Here is a 20393-nt window from a genome sequence, read left to right on the forward strand (position 1 = left end):
GTGAGATATGACTTATTTACACCAAGAAACCCCCCAAAACATGGACCTGTGATATATACAACTGTATCAGAGTGTATGATAAAATACTTTACCCAATATATTCAGATTCTGCCAATTGGTGTATACAGCTCTGTAAAAAATAAAAGATCAATTAATAATGATGTTTTTTCTTCATTTTACCAAATTGAAAACCTCTGAAATATATAGTCCAGAGGAATATGGATGATCACAGCCATCAAACCAAACTGATCTGCTTGAATTTTTGCACCAGGAGTGGCATAAGGTTATCCAAAATCAGTGTGTAAGACTGGTGGAGGAGAACATGCCAAGATTCATGAAAACTGTGATTAAAAACCAGGGTTATTCCACCATATATTAATTTCTGAACTCTTAAAACTTTATTAATATGAACTTGTTTTCTTTGCATTATTTGAGGTCTGAAAGCTCCGCATCTTTTTTGTTATTTCAGCCATTTCTTATTTTCTGCAAATAAATGCTGTAAATGTTGTCTTTATGTTGTCTGTAGTTTATATATAATAAAACAACACTGTTCATTTTACTCAAACATTAGCCTATAAATAGTAAAATGAGAGAAACTGATTTAGACGTATTTACAGCGCCTCCTAGTGGTAAAGAATGAACACAGCAGTTCATTATATATGGCCCCAGCAGTCATGAACACCCACGCCTTGTTCTGATAACAGTGGTGTTTATCTGGAACGAGCTCTTGCGGTCACTTTGGCTGCTGGGGTTTTCTGGAGTCGTAGTTTCGTTGCTGTTCGGGTCTTAAAATGACGGACAGCTGGTATCTGCTGCAGTGGGTGGATGGGACGAGCGCTGTGTTGTTCTTCTGTGTGTTTCTGCTGCTGGTGGAGTATCTGAGGAATAAAGCGCCGAGGAACTTCCCCCCCGGACCCCCCACTCTACCCTTCATAGGAAACCTTCATACCATCGACACCACCAGGATCCACCTACAGTTTATAGAGGTGAACTTCTTTAACGGACAAAGTCCCCTGTTTTAATCGGGTGCTCAGGATTGTTATTGTGATTTTTAACCGAATAGTTAAATAAAATTGTTAAGTAATAAACTATTGTGAGTGGTGTGAATTTTGGTATGTTGTATTGAGGGAGTTTGAATATTCTTACAGTAGGTTTCTTCAGTGCTGTTGAGTTATTCACGTATAAGTCTCTTTTAATACTAAAACATGTTAAAAAAAAAAACACATTACTTTTTCTATTTAGGCTTAAATAGAATAAATAATGAATATTTAGATTTTGTAATACAACTATTTTTTATTAATCAAAATTAAAACCTGTTTTATGTAAATTCTCAAGAATCAATTACATTAATAACATACTTAATAACATACAGCTCTGAAAAAAATAGGAGACCACTACAAAATATTCAGTTTCTCTGATTTTACTATCTATAGGTATATGTTTGAGTAAAATGAGCATTGTGGTTTTATTCTATAAACTACTAACATTTCTCCCAAGTTACAAATACAAATATTGTTATTTAGAGCATTTTGGGCAGAAACTGAGAAATGGTCAAAATAATGAAAAAGTTATTGTGCATTCAAAACTTAAATATTGAAAAGAAAACAAGTGCATACTCATTTAGAAACAGCAATGCTAATGTTTTATGAGTTAATTAATATTTGGAAGAATTGTCCTTAATTGTAATCAAAGTTTTCATGCATCGTTGCATGCTCTTCACAAGTCTTACACAGCTGTTGGGTGACCTTATTTCACTCCCGGCACAAAATTGTAAGCAGTTCAGCTTTGCTTGTTGGCTTGTGACCAGCTTTTTTTTCACATGATTACATTCAGATGTTATTCAATGGGGTTCAGGTCTAAAGATTGACTGTCAACTTATTTTAATGTCAATCAGCTACTGCTCAAGAGACCTATAAAAAGAATGGCAAATGGTAGCTGGGGTGAAGTGCATGGAAAGAACAGTTCAAAACAATCTCTTAGAGGCAGGACTCAAGCTAGAAAAAGGACCTTCTTCAATAAGAAGCAAAGAAGAGCCAGGCTGAAGTTTGCAAAAGATCATTAGAATTAGATTATAAAGGACTGGAGTAAGATCATCTCCTCTGATGAGTCCAACACCAGAGGTGTACAAGCCTAAGTGTATTGCACCCGCTGTGAAATTTGATGGAAGATCGGTGATGATCTGGGGATGCTTCAGCAAGGCTGGAATTTGGCAGTTTGTTTTTTGCGAATGACTCATGAATGAAGCTGCATAAACAGTTATCCTGGATGTTCCCCAACTCTGAGGACTGTTTATGTCCAGAAGGACAATGCTCAATTCCACACAGCTAGATCAATTAAGGTGTGGATGACCACCAGATCAAGACACCAGTACAATCTCCAGACCTGAATCTCATTGAAAATCTATGGAATGTAATCAAGAGAAAAAAAGATGGTCTTAAGCCATCAAACATAGCTGAACTACTGATTTTTTTTGCCAGGAGTGGCATAAGGTCACACAAAAGCAGTGTGAAAGACTGGTGGAAAGCATGCCAAGACACGTGAAAGCTGTGACTAAAAATCTGGGTTATTCTACCAGTTTATTTATCTCATTTTTAGATAAAACTTTAGTATTGTTGTTGTTACTAAATTAATATGTTCTTTGTTGCTGCATCTTTTCCGTTATTTTGTCCGTTTCTCATTTTCTGCAACTAAATGCTCTCAATGACAATGTTTTTATTTGGAATTTGGGAGAAATGTTGTCCATAGTTTTTAGAATAAAACACCAATGTTCATTTTACTCAAACATTTATCTATAAATAGTAAAACCTAGAAACTAATTCCGGAGCTATATATTATATATACAAATAACTATAAGAAAAAGCAGCTGAATGCACTTCTAGACCATGCCTAGCCACAGCAACAGATGATACCAATAGGCTCATCTGTTCATCTGCTGTTTATCTGCTCCTGCTATTGGCAATACTTTTTTACACAGACTAGACAACCTCTCTGTGGGTAAAGTCTCTCTCTTTGTCTCAGCAGTGAGTAAGTAGCTCAATGCTTTTTGCCAAAAATATATGGATGTATGGTGTATTAATATCAGTATAATATGGGTATTAGTGTTATTATTATTAACTAGTTAATAATTATTACTGTATAACATGAGCTCACTAGACTGTTTTTACTGTTGTTTAGCTGTGTAATGAAACTTCTCCTTTTTTCCAGTTTGCTGAAAAATATGGAAATCTTTTCAGCATTCAGATTTTCGGTCCAAGAGCTGTTGTTGTGAACGGATACAAACTGGTAAAAGAGTTGTACGTAAATCAAGGAGACCACTTTGCTGATCGCCCAGTCTTTCCATTGTTTCATGATATTTTTAAAGATAAAGGTAGGCAACACAGACTTTTAGCGCAAATTGTTATTTATTATTACACTGATTAAATTTGTCATTGTTTATGCTGTTTCACACATTCACATACAAGAGAATCTAATTGTTTGCAAATGCATTGGTGCCCAGGACTTGTCGCTTCAAGCGGATACGCCTGGAAGCAGCAGAGGAGGTTTGCACTTACAACCCTTCGGAATTTTGGACTCGGAAAAAAGAGCCTGGAGCCCTCTATCCTTCTGGAATGCCGCTACCTGATTGAAGCCATGTCAAATGAACAAGGTAGTGCCAAATAACAAACTTAAGAAAAGATCAAACTTAAAGTAAAGTAACCCTGTTTCTTTATTTTTTGCAATTAAGTCATTTTATCTACTTACTACCTTAAACTACTTGTTAATTATATTATTTGCTCAACTCAGAGTTTAGGATACCGTCCCTACTCAAATATAAGTGTATATAGTTCCTGTCCCATGTCTTTTGTCAGTGTTGTAAAGACCATAAACCAAAGTAATACCTTAGTTATTTGCAGCATTTTAATCATAATATCATATTATTATATATATATATATATATATATATATATATATATATATATATATATATATATATATATATATATATATATATATTAACGATAGAATACTGTCTTAAGCTCTATCAGAGATTACAGACAGACATCACAAAACAATTCTTATTCATACACAAATGTGTTGCAGGAAACCGGTTTAATCCCCAGTTTCTGATCAACAACGCTGTGTCCAATGTGATCTGTGTCCTGGTTTTTGGGAGTCGGTTTGAATACAGCAACAGTGAGTTCCAAGACCTACTAAAAATGATGAACCAGGCTTTTTATCTAGAGGGAACCATCTGGGCTCAGGTACATAAACACAGACTTATGTAAACAAATGACAAAGTACACGCATCTACAGGGGTTGGACAATGAACCTGAAACACCTGTCATTTTAGCGTGGGAGGTTTTATGGCTAAATTGGAGCAGCCTGGTGGCCAATCTTCATTAGTTGCACATTATTGCATCAGTAAGAGCAGAGTGTGAAGGTTCAATTAGCAGAGTAAGAGCACAGTTCTGCTCAAAATATTGCAATTCACACAACTTTATGGGTGACATACCAGAGTTCAAAAGAGGACAAATTGTTGGTTCACGTCTTGCTGGTGCATCTGTAACCAAGACAGCAAGTCTATGTGATGTATCAAGAGCCACGGTATCCAGAGTAATGTCAGCATACCACCAAGAAGGACCAACCACATCCAACAGGATTAACTGTGGATGCTGTCTGAAAGGGATGTTCGGGTGCTAACCCGGATTGTATCCAAAAAACAAAACCACGGCTGCTCAAATCATGACAGAATTCTATGTGTACCTCAACTCTCCTGTTTCCACCAGAACTGTCTGTCAGGACAATAAATTATTGTGGTCTAAAACCAGGTGTATCAGTTTCATTGTCCAACCCCTGTATATGCTGTATGATAGCGTGATACCTGATTTTTAATTCTGTATATTGGTGATGCAACAAAATAAACATTTCTGGCTAAAACTTTCAAAATCTGTTTTTGGCAAACATTAAGTAGGTCTGGGCATTATGAATAAAAAAATTATATCAATAGTTGACAAATTACTTTTTTAATTGTTATGTTAAATAAACAAACATTTTTATCTGCACAGCAGGCATGGTAATATGATATGGTCACTTATTATATCTCCTCTAAAACATTTTCAAATATAGTAATATTTACAATTTATTGCCTACCGCGTTACAAAGTGTTTTTAATCTAAAAAAAATAGTTCTTTATAGTGCTGAAAAATGGTTCTATAACTCATTACAATAGGGAAGTCCTATATTTTAATACAACAGTTTTAGTAAGTATTATAGCTATTAGATCCTATTTGTAAAGGTTATAGAAGAAAGTGTTAAACAATCATGTTGTGATTCATCACTAAAATGTCCTTTTTAGCATTTACATATACTAAAAATATAGAATAACCAAAAACTTCCTAAAGTCTCTTTATAAACCATATCATGAAGATCCAAAGTTTTTGCATTCAGTAATTTATTTGCATTTAGTTTGTACAATCACATTTACAGTGACTTGCACACATTAAAGTATTCAGCCCCCTTGAACATTTCAAAGTTTTGCCACATTTCAGGTTTCAAACGTAAAGATATGAAATTAAAAAAAATATGAATTTTTTTTGTGAAGAATCAACAACAAATGGGACACAATCGTGAAGTGTAACAAAACTTATTGGATATTTTTAACTTTTTTTAGATATAAAAACCTGAAAAGTGGGGTGTGCAATATTATTCTGCCCCTTTACTTTCAGTGCAGCAAACTCACTCCAGAATTTCAGTGAGGACCTCTGAATGATCCTAAATGTCCTAAATGACTGATGATGATAAATAAAATCCACCGGTGTGTAATCAAGTCTCCGTATAAGTGTCCCTTCTCTGTGATAGTCTCAGAGTTCTGTTTAAAGTGCAGAGAGCATCATGAAGACCAAGGAACACACCAGGCAGGTCCAAGATACTTTTGTGGATACTGTCTGAGATACTGCTCTGGTCAGCTCATCACTGTCAAACATGGTGGTGGCAGCATCATGGTTTGGGCCTGCTTTTCTTCAGCAGGGACAGATTTGGGAAGATGGTTAAAATTGATGGGAAGATGGATGGAGTCAAATACAGAACCATTCTGGAAGAAAACCTTTTGGAGTCTGCAAAAGACCTGAGACTGGGGCAGAGATTTATCTTCCAACAAGACAATGATCCAAAACATGAAGCAAAATCTAAGGGGCTGGTTCATAAATAAACGTATCCAGGTGTTAGAATGGCCAAGTCAAAGTCCAGACCTGAATCCAATCGAGAATCTGTGGGAAGAGCTGAAAACTGCTGTTCACAAACCAACACTCTCCATCCAACCTCACTGAGCTCCAGCTGTTTTGCAAGGAAGAATGGGCAAAAAAAATATTCTCTCTATGTGGAAAACTGAAAGAGACATTCCCTTGGTATACGACTTGCAGCTGTAATCACAGCAAAAGGTGGCGCTACAAAGTATTAACGCGTGGGGGCAGAATAATATTGCACGCACCACTTTTCAGTTTTTTATTTCTAAAAAAAGCTTAAGATATCCAATAAATTTCGTTCCACTTCACGATTATGATTGATTTTTCACAAAAAATTTCATATCTTTATGTTTGAAGCCTGAAATGTGGCAAAAGGTTGAAAAGTTAAAGGGGGCCGAATACATTTGCAAGGCACTGTATAGTAAAGGAGCACAAGTTATTTTGTAGTGTGAAGTGTTTATTCCTTTGCTGAGCTGCTGACAATGACAGTGACAGGCCAAAGAACCATTTGAATTTGAACTTAAATGTTTTTTTGCTCGCTAAAATATTTTATAATATTTTGAGCAAACCATTTGTAGAGGTTTATTTTTATAGATAGTAAATAACTGACAAATCAGAGACACACTGCTATTGTAAGTCAGTTTTGGTAAGATTCAATTTGAAATTTTGTTCATTTGCAGAGTGGCTCGTGTCAAGTTTTTTAATGGCCTTCCGATCCTCCATTAAAAAAAAAAAACATAAACTACATGGGAGTAGGAATTAGTGTGAATGAATGCTGTATAAATGTTGTTTTGTAATGTAAAGAAAAAATGGTAAATCGTTTGCTATATAAAGCCATTTCTTGCCACTTTTCTCTCACTAGATGTATAACATGGTCCCACGAATTATGCGGCGACTGCCTGGCCCGCATCAAAGAGTTATCCAACTGTGGGGCAACGTGTTTAACTACGTCCGGGCCAAGGTAGACGAGCACAAGATGGACCGTGACTTCTCGAATCCCAGAGACTACATTGACTGCTTCCTTGAGGAGATGGAAAAGGTATTGATCTTTCTGAGGAATGGTAGAAGGAGTAATAGTTAGAATATTGTATTGATTAAGTATGATTTGGCTTTGCTGATTTAGAATGCATTTTATAATCTATAAAAAGGCGGAAGGAATCATAGTATATAGTGTATAGCCCTAGCCACAAAGGTGCAGTTGCAATCATAGCAAAACAGGCTATTGACAAAAACAAAAAGGACTGATATTGTTGGGTTTTTTTCAGTTAAGATCCTCCAGCCCACTTGAAGTTGGGTCTGGCACCCATGAGTTGAATTACCTCACTAACATGAAGTCACTATTTATTGCGTTATGTGTATCTAATATAAAAGGGTTTGTTGTTGTCACTCTCTGCACCACCACATATCAGCTGTTATTTGGCTGGTGAATTATTCTCAGCACTATAGTGTCACTGACATGATAATATTGCGTTAGTGTATGTTGTGCTGGCACAAGCAGATTAGACACAGCAGTGTCTGGGTAAGAGCAGGATAATAAAGAGAATTATGGTTTAAAGTCTGCAATTACGGAACTACAAAGTAGAGCTGATGAGTGTAAATGAGTGTAAAACCAGTGATGTGGTGATAATGTTTTGCCTGATCAATGTATGTAATATAAGATGCTATATATATATACATATATATATATATGTCATAGATATTTTTCTTACTATTACACAAAAATGCCATACCTATGACTTATGTCATTCATTTGTTTAATATATAATAGTAATGACGTGTGTCTTACAGATAAGTGGGGGATTTCTGACTTAACCCGGATGGTTTTAAGCAGTGGACAGGGTAAAGTTATGGGTCATGATTTGAATATATATATATTTTTTGTTTGTTTGTTTCTGAAGCGCAAGGATGATAAAGCAGCCGACTTTTCTATTGAAAATCTGTGTTTTTGTGCAATGGACCTTTTTATTGCTGGGACTGAAACTACATCTACTACTTTGTACTGGGGCCTATTATACATGACCAAATATCCTGAGATACAAGGTTAGTGCATGTTGACTTTTCAGGCTTGGTTTCTGGACCATTTCTGGCTTTATGACATTCCTTCCCGTGAAACAGTGTCTAGTCAGGTTTTAACAGTATATACATTTCACTGACATACTGTATCAGGAAAAAAATGAAGATTTGTATGAGATTGATACTCTTATTAATCAATCAATCAATCAATCAACCTTTAGGTACTTTGAGGGTCACCCTCATTTTCAGTGTAGAGAAGCAGTTACAATAGACAGTGGAGATTAAAAAGTATAAAATAAGAAAGATGAATAGATCTAACAAAAGGATTTTAAACAAGAAAAACTATACAATTACAGCACATTTAAAAACAAAGTAAATCAGTCAAGTTTTATTAAATAATACCATAATTAACAATGAAACTAATAAAAACAGCAACAGTACTAATAAAAGTGAATGGTTCGAAATAACAACCTAAACAGATACAGAAAATAAATACAAATGAAGAGTACAAACATGCAAGCATTAAAAAGTAAAGTAAGATTAAATAAAGTTTCATACAGAGTGGAAGTGGTTAGAAATAAAAAGTAAAATGAGCTTCAGTGTTTTTCTGAAGTGATTCTAGTTTGTTGGTGAACTGTAGCTAAACGCAGGTTCAGTAACACGGTTGAGCAACATTTTTTTAAAACATGCACAGATAGTATACATTTAATAATTGACCGATTAAGAAAATCGCAGGTTGATTTTACCATACTCCACCCAAAATACTGACTCTGTTGTTTGTCCCACCATTTTCAGTTTTGATTTTAATTTGCACACGTTACACATGCACATATATGAAGACTCTTTTTAAAACTGCTTCTTTTCTGGTATGCTAAGCCAAGGTTCATGCTGAGATCGACCAGGTGGTGGGGTCTTCACGACAGCCGTCTATGATGGACAGAGACAATCTTCCGTACACTAATGCTGTTATCCACGAGATCCAGAGGATGGGAAACATCATTCCTTTTAACTTGGCCCGTGCTACTTCAAAGGATGTCCAGATAGGAGAATATACCATTCCAAAGGTAAATATCAGCAGTGGTGAGGACATACAGTATGTCTTTACTTCACAGAGCTTTTCTTTGTGTTGTTTTTGGTATCTATTTCCTATTTTTAAATCAGTGGAATGCATGAGCACATATTATCTGATATGGCCCACCTGTTTCTAGAAGTTAGTGGAGCACAATAATCAATATGATAATTTTATTATGATAGCTTGACTAAATTAATAATTAAAAATGAATTTTCATTGATTTGCAGGGTGCATCTGTCTTTGGTAACTTGACATCAGTGCTGTTTGACGAGACGGAGTGGGAGACACCCAAATCCTTTAATCCAGGTCACTTCCTGAACAATGACGGCAGCTTTAGGAGGAGAGAGGCTTTCATGCCTTTTTCTGCAGGTGCATAAAAACACTGTCTTTGTTTCAAAGCTTTATCATATTGATAGCTTCTGTCCTAACGTGCTGTTTAATTATATAAATAATAATATAAGTTACATACCCTTATTAAAATTAGGTAAATGATTATGATTGTGTTTTACAGTCTGTTTAATGTCTGGAGGCAAGTTCTACACAGTCAGTATAATTAAATAAAGGCAATAACATTTTTATGTGCTTTCTCCTTTTTTTTCAGGTAAGAGAGTGTGTCTTGGGGAGCAGCTGGCTCGAATGGAACTGTTCCTGTTCTTTAGTTCTCTGCTTCAGCGCTTCACTTTCAAACCACCAGAGGGTGTGGAGCCCAGCCTGGAGTTCAAATTAGGAGCCACACACAGCCCTAAACCATACGAGCTGTGTGCTGTTCCACGCTAACACACACTAATAAAATACTTAATTTTAATAATAAAAAAAAAAATACTTAATTTTAATTTTAATTATTGTTTTGTTTATTATTTTACAATATAAAACACAAAAATGACAATATATTGTACATTGATAATTGGTGTATATTAATATAGTTCAAACTGTTTTCAAACTATTGGATAAAACATACAAAAATGGCAAATGATTTGTTATGAGTTTGTATATTATACTGTATATAAAAAAAGTTTATTAGCAATTGAAGCATCTGCTCATTCAACAATTATTATCATTTTATATTGATTTTAATAAAGAGTTTATTTCACTTTACTTCAGTAATAGTCCCTATTCTTCTGTGGAGGCTTCACACTAGATGTTGGAACACTGATGTGAGTATTTGATTGGATTCAGCCACATGAGCATTAGTAGGGTTTAGCCCATTGTTTATTATGTGACCTTTGGCACACATGTAGAATATAATGCTTGCATAATAATCAAAATCACTTTTTTTATTTTATGTATCTTTGCAATAAATTCAGTCAGTCATTCAGTATTCAAGGTTTTCCTCAGTGAACTTGCTTTTAAACATCATACATTCTTATTTTATGTTTACCTTTCTTACTTTTTGAATAAAGCCCTTATATCACAGTTCCCCTTGTAGAGGACCTAGGTCAAACTGGCCCGCATTCATTTTCAATGTTAATTCATGTATGACTAAGGGTTTATTTAGCACAAATCTTCATTTTTATTTTCCTTTATTACTTTATAAAGAAGCAGCTTTTGTATTTTTATATTAAGTCTACACACACGGATAAGACGTTATCCACATTTACCATTTCACAGTTATGAACAGCTCCCATGACACAGATAACTTAGTACTGTTTTAACCTTGTTCTAACATTACTTTACAAAATATTTGACATCAGTAGTAAAAGAAAACTGTACATAATATTTGATTACCATAAGGTTACCTAGAGAGTGAGTACAGTACCTGTCTGAAAGTTACAGGTATTTAAAATTGGCTAGGTATTTGCTATGTTGGCATTCTTTTTTAGTTATCTAAATCTGCTGTAGTTAGCTAACTGTTGTATTAGCATAGCTAACTACTTAGCTAAGTTCAATGGTAGGCTATTTAGGTACAGGCAGTGTTCTCAAGTCACACGCTCACACGCCACACATGGTATTTCTCACGCTTGCCAATCCATCGGCTGTATATTATAATGTACTCTCGTTGAGCCAATTAGAATATAGATCGCGTTGTAAGGCAGACCTAGTCAAAGAGGGTGGAGTTTCAGCCAGAGTGTCAGGCGCGAAGAACTGTCCGATTCAAAAGTTCTGAAACACGTCGGTGAACAACTGAAGAAGAACAGCGGCCAACCCCCCCCTTTAAAGTAGTCAACATCTAGCTAATAATTACTTGTAACTTTCTAATGTTATATCAAAGATGCTTTGTTCAATCGAAAACCTGACAGAGTGTGTGTTTGTGTAAGAGAAAGACAAAATTATGAAGGTATGATAAACTTCCATACCCCATCATTAGTGAGCATGATGCTAGCTAATAGGCCATCATCGGTGCGCTGAGATAACAGACTGGGCAGCAAATGGTCAAAATGATCTGTCCTGAGAGAGCAGTTTAAGAACATGTGTTGCTGATTTATGTGTCTCAGAGCAATCCTGTGCTGACCTGGGTACCGCTTACAGTTTTTGAACACATACAAGGTTCAGCGGTGTAAAAGGAAATGAAAGAAAAGGAAAATGTCATATCTGAATACTCCAGCAAGTAATTGATAAGAGGGTGTATCTTTTAGGCTATGTCTGGCACATGGCTGCCATCTTAAAAGTGGCAATATTTAGTTTCTGGTCTAAAAGGGTGTACTGTGGCTTTTAACTCACCTTATTGTTCACTACAGAGTGTTAAGCTGCACAACAAAGAAAATCCAGCACACCAGATCATCAGAGAAAGAAAGCAACCAGTAGTGCTATTCACAAAACAGTCCCGAACGATATTAGGTTAAGCTCTGGGCTAGTAAACATTGTCAGAGTATCAGTACTCCTCTAGCCTCCTTCATTATTCTTGCTTATACATTTTATGTTTGTTATGTAATTAGCTTTGTTCATGGGTTACCAGTGAAATAAATCACATATTAATGGTATGTTGATTTTAATGTAAACAATCCATCTTCTCAGTGGCCCTGGATTCCTATTTTTTAACTTAGGAGAGCCCAGAGTTCTAAATCCAAGATGGCAGCACTGCATAACGTATATAGTTAAAGCAGTATCTCTTCTGTTTATATGGGTCATTAAATCATTCATTTATTGCTCAATGTCTGTCTGTGGATGTTTTATTTGGATGAGTAAAATTCCATATGCTTTGTTATCAACTGTTAGCACTGTTAACAGTGCTAACCTGTGACAAAACAGTACTAGCTGATCTCTAAATGTTTACAACACAGTCATCATGTGTGGCATCATTCCCAGCATCCTACATTCCAGGTAAATGGAAAACAGCATATTCTGTACCAGCTGAGGAAACAGATTGTTCCCATCAAAATAAAAGTTCCATTAATATGCCGTTCCTCCCTCTAATGCTAATAATAACAAAGCTAATCATCAAGTCAAGTAGTTTTATTGTCAATACTGCATATGTACAAGACATACAGAGAATTGTATTAGATCATTATATCATACCACCACTTACTTGCAGTAGAATATGCAGGGACAGGGAAATACTGCTCTTACCTGACTTCATTTGTAGACCACAGTAGAGCACATGACCTGAATAATTTGAGGGATTCCAGGCAAATCCAAGTTTTTTTTTTTTTTTTTTGGGGGGGGGGGGGGGGGGGGTTCTTTTTTATTTTAATTGTATGTTCTGAGCAACTATACAGCAACTTTGCGTGACAATGTTTATCCAAGTTTGTGAAAAGTATAAAGAGAAAGTGAATGTTGCAAAAGTAGTTTATTTTAATAGGTGAGTTGTGAATGTTGCAAAATTAACTCATACAATTTGTTCACATTATTATGACCATATGCCTTAGAATTGTTCTTAAGAAACTAACAAGAAGACATTATGCAGTTTAATAAAGCTTTATTTGGTCAGAAATTTAAAGGCAATTACACAAATAAGGCGTGCTTCATACATTACTTTGTTATATTTTAAAACTGGGTAGGAGTTTTTTTTTGTCACTAAATATCAGAGAACTCTGCAAGATATTCAAAATAACATAACAGAATACTGAGGAAATTAAACAGAAGATGTTTACATTGAACTGAAGAGGGCTATATTATCTATGGATGAACATGTTCATGCTGTCATTTTAAAGTAAGCGACTGAATCAACTTAGTGATTTATCCTAATAAATAATTAATAAATTCCTTCATGTTTTGTTTTTTATCAGCAAGCGACAACTTCACATTTAACAGAAAAAAAACTTACGTTTTGACATAAAATGTACTTTTAAATACATTCATAGTGGTTGGAAAACTAGCGTCCAAACTAGGGGTGGGCGATATGGCCCTAAAATAATATCACGATATTTCATGGTGTTTTCGCCATAACGATAGTCTTGGCGAAAAACACTGAATTACAAAAAAATATTTAAAAAATACACTACTGCAACAAAATGAAAATACTTTTTACTGCATACGATATGATACACCCCTAACTGATATATTAAAAAATAAAAGAATTTTATCAGATTTGTAACAGAAGTCAATGTCCAGATTGTCATGATACTAATAATAATAATAATGCACTCCAAATATCTCCATATATCCAGGATTAAAGTAAAATAAATGATACTGGACAGATATAATCTGTCTTTAGTAGATATACAATGGGAAATTAGAACAGTGTGAATTTTTCTTTTGCTAAAAACAGTATATTATCGCATACGATACGGCACACCCCTAGTCCAAACACATTTGTTCTAATGTTTTTAATATAACGCTTATATTAACACTGTAGACATTTTAACCTCTACTCCTTTTCACTACCTCTGTAAGTAAATGGTAAATAGGAAATAAAATTAACACGACAAATATCAAACACTGGCTTATGCTTCTATGTAAAATTCTGCATTAGGCTACATACATAATCTTTTGACATTTTTCTTTGTTGCTGAGGTGGGCAGAAACTCTGAGTTATGTGTAAACAACTATTCATCATTACTGGATATTACTGGAGGTATTTCTTAAAATCATCTTTACTCATTACAACCAAGACAGTGTCTCATTTCTTCTTGGAGATCTCACCAGTATCATTACTTGAGGCGTAAATGCAAAGCTTTGCATAAGAGTCAGAACCTATCCCAAACCCAGGATACAGGGGCTGAGAGAATCTGGTTTTGACTTTATGAATGAGGATCATTTTATTAGTAACACTGTAAAACGAAAGAGTCCCTGCCTTTTCATCAAGATAGATACCAATTCTTTTGGATGCCGGTCCAGAAATCTCAATCTGATTATCATTCTCCCAGAACCGGTATTTAGAAGGATAGCAAACTAATCTCCAGGACTCACCATTATGCCCAAACCTGCTATCCTTTTCACATCCAGTTCTTTGAATTGCTTTATAAGACACTGCAAGAGAAACCCCATTTTCACCACACACTTCAACCTCCCAGTAACTGCGCTGAGACACATTCTGCTTACAGAGCACCTGCTGCCAGTAGGTAAATCTCTCAGGATCATCAGGGTATGAATGGCTCATACCGTCACTGATCACCTTTGTGTTGCACTCTTCAAGCAGGAGGTTATTATTCACAGTGTTGGGATCCAGAGATAGAACACGGGCATCTGAAAGCATTCAAAAGAACAATAGTTAATTATTCATATAATGATCAGTTTGTTTCAATTTATACACATAATATCTAATATTTTAAAGTATGTGATTAAATATTAGAATATAAGCATTTTTAGATATATGTATTATTCTTGTACAATACAATGATTTGAGAATGGTCTATGAATATAATAATATAAGTATTTTAACTAATTGTTTTAGATATTGTTATTCTACTGAATTGTTTAAGTAGCATTTTTTGTTGTTTTAAAAGTTGTTCTTCTTGTTGTGTCAAGAAGAAATTATAGCACAATGATTTACAACACTAAAAGTCATTAGGAATAACTTATTTTATTTTTTTATTTTTATTTTATTATTAATATTTGTAGTAACCTTAACCAAAGACTTTTCACCAGTCCCTTAAAAATATTAAGCTGCCAAGTTACTGTGGCAGAAAAAGCATCCATTATGCTTATATCTCCCCCATGCTTCACAACTGTCCTGGGGTCCTGAGGTCCCATGACATAAGCATAATACTAGACACAATCTTCTAAGACACTGGACCTGATTTAAGAAGCACATGGCCAAATATACACACAGTTCACTCACACCAGCCTGTTTTACCATTTGCATTCAAATCTGGCACTAGTGCTCTTTTGCAGGTAGTTTATAACCTTCCATCACACAAACAATCTGTGTGGATGAACCTCATGGTAAATTTTACAGTAAGAATAAGATGATCTGTTTGGATTGAGATCCATGACAAAGAATACAAATCCCTCTAAGATGAACTTAGCTTTCTTGGGAGGGACTTCAGATATTATAAATACAATATTTAATATTTTAATATCCTACAACAGTAATTTGTGCAAATCAGATAAACTAAAACTAAACTAAAGTAATTTTTGTAATTTTTAATACAATGCTGACATTGTTTGCTTACCATTTATATATTTTATTTGTTGCTGTATTTTACCAAACAGCACTTCTCATTTTAACACTCAAACAGGCAGTGTTGGTCAGTGATATGCCACTAAACTATAAAACTACTTTACTCTCTGATGCTGTTAGCAAGTTAAAATAGTAGACAGAACTCACATTTGAGAAAGTCCTCCCTGGTTTCTGGCTCAGCATCTGTAATGAACTTGTAGTTCACTGTGAACATGAAAAATAACAGACACAGTAAATAGGATTATTTTAAACATAAAAAAATGGTCTAATGGTACATTTGCTGCTTTCTCACCACTTTTAAAAATGGTCTTCAGTCCATCCTCACAGAAGCTTTCCATTTGCTTTTTCAGCTCCAATACAGATGTCATGAATTTCTCAAATGGTGGCTCTTTATTGAGAGCTATCTTTATAGCATCATTGGTTTCAGTATCGGTATACACAACCTGAGATTTCTAACACACAGGAAAACAGAAAGTTACTTTAGCCAAACTGGCAAATTAACCATCATTATGTCTAAAATACTAAACATGCCAATAGGGAGAAACTTAAATGTAAATATTGAATACTTTAGCGCTTTCTAAATAGCCACATTTAGCTGACAGATTTGTACACTCTTGGTATTTTCTCAGGAAAGACGGGAGTCTTCCAAAACAAGAGCTGTGTGCTAAGAGTAACCCCTCTGTTCTTCAGTTTTTACCAGTGAAACTGAATATGTTTAATTTAGAGGATCAAATTTACTACAGTATAAACCAACTGACAGTGACCTGGCCATGATGTACACCATTGATCTGTGGTGTTAAGTTTAATTATTGTATTTAGCAGTCTTTAACCATGCATGGCTGTACTGTTTGTTTATTTATAGCACCCCTTGTGAAAAATCTACCACATGTTATATAAATGTGAATTAAGGGAATGAGTTCGTAGGATCGTATGCAAATTTATCAGCAGTCGGACTGTTATTGTCTACTTGTGTAACTGATGTAAATAAATGGAGATAAGATACCTGAAGCAACTCGACATAATCTTTTGTGTGGGAAAGCTTGTCTAGATCAGTGTGTTTTTTGTTTATTTCTACAATCTCCTTCTCCAGTTGTTCCAGGAGACCTCTGGCTTGATACAGTTCAGCCTTTTCTCGAGCTCTGATCATCTCTGTCACCTCAGATCTCCTTTTCTCAATGGACTGGATGAGCTCACCAAAGATCTTCTCACTCTCCTCCACTGCTGCCTGTGTAGAGTGCTGTCAGAACGGATAGTGTGTGTAATTAATAGTTTTTCATTTTTACATTACATTATTTACAACAGTTCTGATGTTTCATACAAAATGTATCTTATTAATATTATCTTTATAGTTTATTATTATTATTATTATTATTATTATTAATACTACTAATAATAATGACATATTTTAAAGAGACCACATACATCAAAAATGTGAGATGATACTACAGTTTAAAAGAGGCTAAGGTTTACCAAAGACCACCTAGACAAATTCTTCCAGTGGTTTGGACAGAGCTGAATACCAAGTTAAACTATCTGCAGGTATGGGAAAATTAAATATAAGACTTTTTAAGAATATTTAACACCACAGAACAAAATTAAGACCACTTTCTAAATAACAATGGCAAAAATCACATAATACCAATATTACGTGTTTTAAGCTTTTTGTCTCTAAAAGGGCACAAACTCAACAAATTATATATATAAATTATATATACATATTTACTCATTAAATATCAGTACATTTCACATTTAAACAACATCTACACATTTAAATCCCTTTTAAATCTAATATTCAGCTGTTTCTATTGTTTTTAGAGATGAAGGACATGGTAGACATAATTGAGACTAATCGACTAATCGAAAAAATAATCATCAGATTACATATGAAGGAAAAAATTCAATGGGAAATTTTAAGCAATTACTTTTTTACATCGAAAAAGGACAATAGGACCACTTATCTTATATATCTTATATAATGTAGTTCTAGATTCAGCTTAAGAGCTAAAATAAGGTCTATTAGTTCTGTGTTACCTTTCTGCTAGCTGTCTTTTCAGCAAATGTCAGGTATTAACAGTGAATGTGAGATAATAACTTCTCCTACCTTATTGCTTAAAATAAGAAAAAAATAAAAAGCATGTTAAGATTCAATGTACAACCACTTAAATTTTAAAGAGAATCTGTCTATTTAAATAAACCTTCCTGTGACATAATCAGGGCAGAGGCAAATACATATAAAAGGCACCGAGTATATAACTTGGGGCCGCACCATCGCATAAAAAAAAGAAACACCATGTAAGATTGAAAAAGCTCATTTTTAATTTGCATTTCATTCCTAGCTATTTTGTTTAGATTGGAATTGATTGAAATGTCACAAAAAGATCATTGTTTGTCTATTTTTTCTGTCCTAAATATGCATTTCTGACTATTATTCTGATACCTTCATTATCACACCATTTGTATTGAAAGGGCAACCATTTAAGTGCACTCCTTAAAACATGTTAGCAAATTTTCTTGTTCTAATGGACAAACTATCAGACAAGAAAGAGTATTAAGAACAGCAGCCAATAGTTTTAAATAACTTTTCCCCCTCTATCGCCCAAAAGCACCCCCCCCCCCCCTTCTCTTGAGTGAGCTAATAAAAGCTTTCAGTTTTCACTTTGGTGCCAGCCTATAAAACTTTGTGGCTGCAAGTATCGGTTTCAGTAGTTCCCTCCTCTGCACTGGAGGTCATTTCTAATTTATTATTCTTCACTATCAGAGGTGGTATCTAGCGTTTACCTTTGTACCTACATCAGCCATGATAGACTGAATTAGATTTAATTTGAAAACCAAACTGTTTAGTGTTTTGAGACTTCATCACTTTAGTATAACAAGCAAATCAATGCCGTGTAAAAGTCAGCGTGTCCTAACTTAATACAAATTTTTATTCAGAGAATGTATCTGAGTTGGATTAAACCCAGTTTAATTCCTTGTTACCAAATGATGTTATTTGTTTTTTAGATTAAACAGACAAGTCACTTTTACAGTGTGTGTGCCTGAAGCTGACTAGCTTCTCAAATTGACTATTTACACCCTAAAGGATTTTTTTAGGTTTTCTATGTTTACAGTTTGTGCAAAAGTTTGGACACTCCTATTTATTTTCAGCTTGTTGTGGGCTCACCTTGAAAGACTCCATAAGCTCCTTCAACTGCAGCAGAATTTTCTCTCTCGTTTCCTGTCTGTTCTGGTATTTTCTCTGTAGATCTGCAAGGCACTTCTGTTGGAGTTAAAAATGATCAAACCTTTACTTTTACGGACATCTAAAAAAATACTAACATTACAAGGACACAATGGTTATTTATATGGCGATAACTTTGAAGTGTATTTTAAACCCATTAAACACCAACCTTCTTTTCTTCCCACTCTTCCTGGACAGAGACGGTGTTGTGTCCTTTGTGTTTGTCCAACAGACACTGAGAGCAGATGAGTCTCTGGTCATTGCGGCAGAAGACCTCCAGAAGTTTGTTGTGTTTGGTGCAGGTGGTCTCCTGCAGGTTCCTGAATGCTGCCACGAGTGTGTGTTTCTTGAAGGCGGCAGACTCGCGGTGAGCCTGGAGGTGGTCATCACAGAATGAAGCCAGGCAGGTCAGACAGGACTTCACAGCCTTCTTCTTCTCCCCAACACAGGAATCACACTCCACATCCTGACCTTCAGAGGAAGAGAGGTCCCAGCACTGGTAGAGAGAGCCCTGCAGGTGTGTCTGCTGCAGTTTCTGGACCACCTCAGTCAGTATGTTGTTCCTGCGCAGGTCAGGCCTGGGCTCGAAGCTCGCTCTGCACAGGGGGCAGTCGAAGGTTTCTTGTTTGTCCCAGAATTCATTAATACACGCCATGCAGTAGCTGTGTCCGCACGGAAGGGTCACGGGGTCCTTCAGCAGGTGCATACAGAGGCAACAGTTGAAGTTCTCCTCATCTAAAGAAATACTGGCCTCTGCCATCGTGCTGAACTCACACTCAACTCACACTCAGCTCACACTGATCTCTCTGAGCTCTCGCTGAGAGGAAGAGCCGCCTGCACTTTTGCTTTCGGTTTCTCTGAAATGCGCAGTAGGGCACTTTCCGGAACAGGGTTGTCGCCTAGCAACCAGGCTTATATTCTGCCGCCAAATCCCACTTCCTGTTTCCGCTGTTATATCAGTAAACAAAACTGCTACTGGGCTAAACAACAAAACAACTTTCATTTAACTCAAACGAGTCCATAGTAAAGTATGTGTTACAGACCACAGACCCTTAAAATGTGTGTAAAGTTCCTTACAGCACCTGACATTTACTGAACACCCTGAAATTATATTAACAGTATATATACAGTGCCGTGAAAAGGGTATTTGTCCCATAATTACATTTTTTTGTTGTTTTTGCTTACCTGTACATATTTCAGATACTCAAACAAACTTTAATATCACACAAAGATAACATGAGTTAATATAAAAAGCAGTTCTTAAACTGTGATTTCATTTATTAAGGGAATAACGTTTTAATTGACCTTTTTTTTTTTCAATTACAAAGAGCAAATATGAATTGATCTCCTAATTCTAGATCTGGACAGGGG

At 35.3% G+C, this 20393-nt stretch overlaps 2 protein-coding genes across 2 annotated transcripts; one reads left to right on the forward strand and one right to left on the reverse strand.

The window, feature by feature from the left end:
• Window positions 1–684: 684 nt before the first annotated feature.
• LOC103037239 (cytochrome P450 2J2) lies at window positions 685–10624 on the forward strand. The gene is made up of 9 exons (XM_007259510.4): window positions 685–986; window positions 3205–3367; window positions 3497–3646; window positions 4081–4241; window positions 7084–7260; window positions 8120–8261; window positions 9111–9298; window positions 9534–9675; window positions 9908–10624. The coding sequence occupies exons 1-9, from the start codon at window positions 792–794 to the stop codon at window positions 10081–10083; spliced, it is 1494 nt and encodes a 497-aa protein (XP_007259572.2). The 5' UTR covers window positions 685–791; the 3' UTR covers window positions 10084–10624.
• A 2486-nt stretch (window positions 10625–13110) lies between these two features.
• On the reverse strand, window positions 13111–20011 carry LOC103042125 (tripartite motif-containing protein 16). Its single transcript, XM_015608431.3, has 6 exons — window positions 19192–20011; window positions 18966–19061; window positions 16809–17042; window positions 16098–16257; window positions 15953–16009; window positions 13111–14868 (listed from the first exon to the last, which is right to left on the reverse strand). Exons 1-6 carry the CDS (start codon window positions 19780–19782, stop codon window positions 14303–14305), a joined length of 1704 nt encoding a protein of 567 aa, XP_015463917.3. The 5' UTR covers window positions 19783–20011; the 3' UTR covers window positions 13111–14302.
• Between the last annotated feature and the right edge of the window lie 382 nt (window positions 20012–20393).

The sequence above is a fragment of the Astyanax mexicanus genome, chromosome 1 (assembly GCF_023375975.1).
Source record: "Astyanax mexicanus isolate ESR-SI-001 chromosome 1, AstMex3_surface, whole genome shotgun sequence".
NCBI lineage: Eukaryota > Metazoa > Chordata > Actinopteri > Characiformes > Acestrorhamphidae > Astyanax > Astyanax mexicanus.